Below are 4631 nucleotides of genomic sequence, written 5' to 3' on the forward strand. Positions count from 1 at the left end.
CCCCGGGGGGAATTCACAGTGGGCTCGGAAATGAGGAAGGAGTTGGGGCCAGGCACTGTCTGTCTGTTGGAAACATGGGTTAGGAGGGAGCGGTGTAAAAATGCACCACAGTCCCTGACGGCGCCGCCTGGTGCACCTTATGTAGTCCTGAGAGTCTGGTTTAGGATATGGTTCATGACACTTCGAAATTCTGAGTGATTCGGGTGAGACTTATTGAGCTCCGAAGGTCCGGGAAGGAATCGTGTGTTAAACGTATTAAGCTTTTCAACTTTAATAAAGATATATAAAGGAGTTTTTTTTTTTTTTCAGTGTTACTAAAGTTTGCGATCTATAGTGACAGTTTGCATTGTCCGTTTCGAAAACAGGAAGAACTTTACCTCTCCATTCCTAAGTTCTTTCGCTGAAATAAAGACTGTTTTTACATGAAAGGCTGTTTTTGCTTTGTTTTTTGTTGTTGTTTGACAGTACAGATTGCAGTAGTGCTGTAGAAACCAAACCTGAAGTTTAAAAAAAAGTCCTGGTTTGATTTCTGGGCATTGGGTTAACATGATGTCTTATTGTAGGACGTTACCAAATTGACTCCACTTTCACATGAAGTTATCAGCAGACAAGCCACGATTAATATAGGTAAGAACAATTTATTACGTAAATTCTACAGTTCTGAAAGTCCTGAGTTGAGTGCTTTCTGATAGGAAATTTAGTCTGTATGATTAAATGATTTGTAGAATGATTCAGATATTTAATGAGTACATTTGAGCCTTTATATACAAAGTACCTTTGTCTTGGGAAATGGAAAGAATGCCCTCCGTTCTTGTCTTGCACAGTTGGATTTTGAGATGTGTCTCAGTGTAAGAATGCTTGACTGGCGAGCTGAGGCCCTGAATTCAGTCTTCATGGCCTAATCCCTCGTGGAACAAGAAAAAAATCACGTAGCTACTGTGGAAAAAGCAGTGTGCCATACACATACATAGGAACTGTTTAAGAAGTGAGAATGTTTGCTCACAGTATTATTAAAATAATGTTTGGGAAAAATAAAAGGACTGCTTGATGAATAAATAGGCTTTTAAATTCAGTAGTGCTTTTCCTAATGATATCCTGGGTGCTTTATAAGAAAAGTTAAATTGAGTGAAAACCAGGATAAGACTCAATTATTAGAAAGTGATAAGTGAAAACATACTACTCTTAGCAGCTTTGTATGTTATTAAACAGATTATTTTCAGTTTCCCAGAATTTGAGGGGTTTTTTTAGTTTGTTTGTTTTGTTTTTTAATTTAGGACCATCATAATTATTACAACATTTTGGAAATACTGTAAGGTTTCTTAGTGTATAAAGTTTTACATACATTTCATTGAGTGTTTTAAAGAAAGGCAATCTTTTCTTACATTAAATTAAAATGTATAGGTAAACAATGGATATGTTTTTTAAATAAGTTATTCAGATTAAGTTTTTCAGTCATGTTTGAAACACGATTGATTAAGAAAAGAGAATATGTGGAAGGGAAGAGTGAAATCACTGTTAACTACAGATTTATGTTATGTTGTACCTTTGATTATCCTATTGAAATTTTGATGTAATAGGGTGCCTAAATATTTTTGGTTTTATATAGGAACAATTGATCATGTTGCTCATGGGAAATCTACAGTTGTAAAAGCTATTTCTGGTGTTCACACTGTGAGGTTCAAAAATGAACTGGAAAGGAATATTACCATCAAGCTTGGATATGCTAATGCCAAGGTATATATTATTCTGTGGAAAGAAAAACATTTTAATTTAGTTGTAATTATACAGTTGACCAATTTTACTGTTTTCTTTGAAACTTTCAGATTTATGAACTTGACGACTCAAGTTGTCTTCGGCCAGAATGTTATAGATCTTGTGGAAGTAGTACACCTGATGAGTTTCCTACAGATATTCCAGGGACCAAGGGAAACTTCAGACTAGTCAGGTGATGATTTTTATGCTCAAGAGCTTTTCATTTCCTGTTGAAATAGTGGAGCTTAACTGCTACTGAAAATTAAACTTATGCTGATGCAGCTGACAAAATGAGATGAGAAATCTTGAACAACATTATTTTTGGCTGAGAAATAGAGTATACATTAGTTATTAATTAAAAAATTTTTTTTCTAATGTGGAAAGTTAATTATTTAAATCCAAGGAAACTAAATAAATGCAAATTCTCTGAAGTATTATCACATAACAAGAAATAATTCATTAGATTTGATGGTGTCTTTTTCCAGGTTTCTTTTGTTTTAGATTTTTTTTTTTTCCTCCTGTAGAACAGTAAACACATACTTAATAAGTTCTTTTTTTCTTCTTCTTAACTCTTGTTCCCTTTTTCTTCCCTCCTTTCCTCTTATTTTCTTTCTTTCTTGGGTGGGGGGCAGCTTTCACATACTAGGCAAGTGCTCTAACATTGAACTATGTCTCCAGTCTTACTTCTTTTTAACATATTGACTTGTTTCTCTATGCCTTTGGGGATTATAATTGCATTTATACCCTATCCTCATTCTTCATGAGAGAACACTGATGTCTATAAGTGATATGTAAGCATAAGTCTCACCTTAGGAAAGTATAGATCATGATTATACAAACACAGTTTTTAAACACAAGTTCTGAGTGCACAGTGTAGTTAGTTAGTTTAGTTTTAAATTTCTGTGTTGCCCTTTGTTATGTTCAAAATTCATTTAGCTTTTCAAGATGCTGGAGATCTTTGCCAAATTGTTTTTGGGTTACTCTTCTCATTCTATTAACAGTTTTATTGTTTTAAAATAGCAGCTTACTGTACTTCAGTTCATCACAGTTTTTCCCCGTGAAAGCATTCCAAAAACATCTTAACCTTTTTTTAGAAAAGTTCCAAAAATTGATCCAAAATTGCTCAAATCTACACATTTTTAATGTTGCTTTATATATTTTTTATTAAAAGGATTCACCTAAAATTACATATCTTTGAACATATAATACTTTCATTTTCTAAGAAGGACTGTGTTTTATAGTTTTAAAATTGAAATAGTTAAAATTTATGTGAAGTTAAAGAGTTAATGGAAAGTTTTTATCCCATTGATTCTAAGAGCTATATATCAGAGTCCTGATATTGGCATAATGTATGTATGTTTAGACATACGTTACTACCACCTTTATACTTAAAAATTACCACTGCTTTCAGATATAGAACTAGTGTACCACCAAGAGGTCTCTTCGTTACTCATTTATAGACATATAATTCTCCCTTGCTATACCTACTCCTTTACTAATGTGTTATTTAGCTATGCATTTGTTGTTTCAGAAATATTACATATATTGTATAGTTGTTACCTTTTGTTATTGCCTTTCTATTCATTTCATTCTATAAAATGTCCTGGACACCTACCCTGGTTGCTGTCATTTTTCACTATTTTATTATTGTTAAATAGTAGTCTGCCACACATATATAGCTGAACTATTGTAGATTTTTTTAGTTGTTTCCAGATTTGTGCTATTAAAAAACTGCTAAGAACAATTGGGTATAAGTTTTTCAGAGATGTAAAATTTCATTTTGTGCCACATACACTTACATATGTAATGTAATGAGCTGTATGATTAGTATATGGTTTAGTGTTTTGAAAACATATCTCATACTTTTCTGGAATATCTGTACCATTTACATTGCTACCCAGCAAGGGATTGAGATTACTTTTAATTATTGATACCTCAGTGTCATCTTAATTTGCATTTTCGTAGTCATCAGTGATATTGAACTAGATGAAAATACAGAATATCAGAATTTGTTGTGCACAGCAAAACCTTCTTAGGAGGAAATTAAAAAGCTTACTTAGAACAATAAAACCTAAAATTTATAATCTGATCTTCCAATTCGAAAGAACAAGTTTATAAAAAGAAAAACAAATTAACACAAAGCAAGCAGAAAGAATACAATAATATTAGCCTATTAAGACTCAGTATTTGATTCTGAAAAATATTTCAGCTAAGTTAAAAAAGTGCACCAATATATTGACAATCATAATCTGGAGTTTATTAGTTAATATTAATGTAACCATATTCTTATATAATTCTATTATGTTTAGTTTGTAATAAGTTTCCTGTTTTGTGATAGTGGACAAATTGTAAACATTGGAAAATGTTAATAGAACTAAAAGGTGTTTTGTTTCAAAATTGATAGAGTTTAAGCAAATGACAATGGGAAAACAAGTTATAGTTGTGAAGATTGAAACATTAGCTAATATCTAAAGAAAAACAGGGACTACTGAAAAAATTCTACACAATTAATTATTATAGGTGAATGGATTCATTCTTTATCAACCTAAAGTTTAGTAGAGGAACACATTTACTAACCTTTTGAGAAGCCACTATCACTTTGATAAGTCTAGACCAACATGCTCCCCGCCACCCAAAAGGATACTGCTGCTCAAGTAACCATATATATCAACACCAAAATTTATAGATATCAGCCTGTAAAATTTAGTACTATAAAAAGAAGTACATGATATGACCAAGTAGGTTTTTTTTCCAGGTATGCAAGATTGATTGTCTGAAAATCATTCATTGTTAATGTAGCATTACATTAGACTAAAGAAACATCTTCCTAAGTCTGGTGGCACATGCCAGTAATCCCAGCAACTTAAAAGGCAAGTTGA

At 32.2% G+C, this 4631-nt stretch overlaps 1 protein-coding gene across 1 annotated transcript; it reads left to right on the plus strand.

Annotated features, from left to right (window-relative positions):
* Positions 1–30: 30 nt before the first annotated feature.
* On the plus strand, positions 31–3496 carry LOC107144118 (eukaryotic translation initiation factor 2 subunit 3, X-linked-like). Its single transcript, XM_015487955.2, has 4 exons — positions 31–141; positions 564–627; positions 1607–1734; positions 1824–3496. Exons 1-4 carry the CDS (start codon positions 31–33, stop codon positions 1947–1949), a joined length of 429 nt encoding a protein of 142 aa, XP_015343441.2. The 3' UTR covers positions 1950–3496.
* The last annotated feature ends 1135 nt before the right edge of the window (positions 3497–4631 follow it).

Source organism: Marmota marmota, unplaced genomic scaffold (genome assembly GCF_001458135.2).
Source record: "Marmota marmota marmota unplaced genomic scaffold, marMar, whole genome shotgun sequence".
Taxonomy (NCBI): Eukaryota; Metazoa; Chordata; class Mammalia; order Rodentia; family Sciuridae; genus Marmota; species Marmota marmota.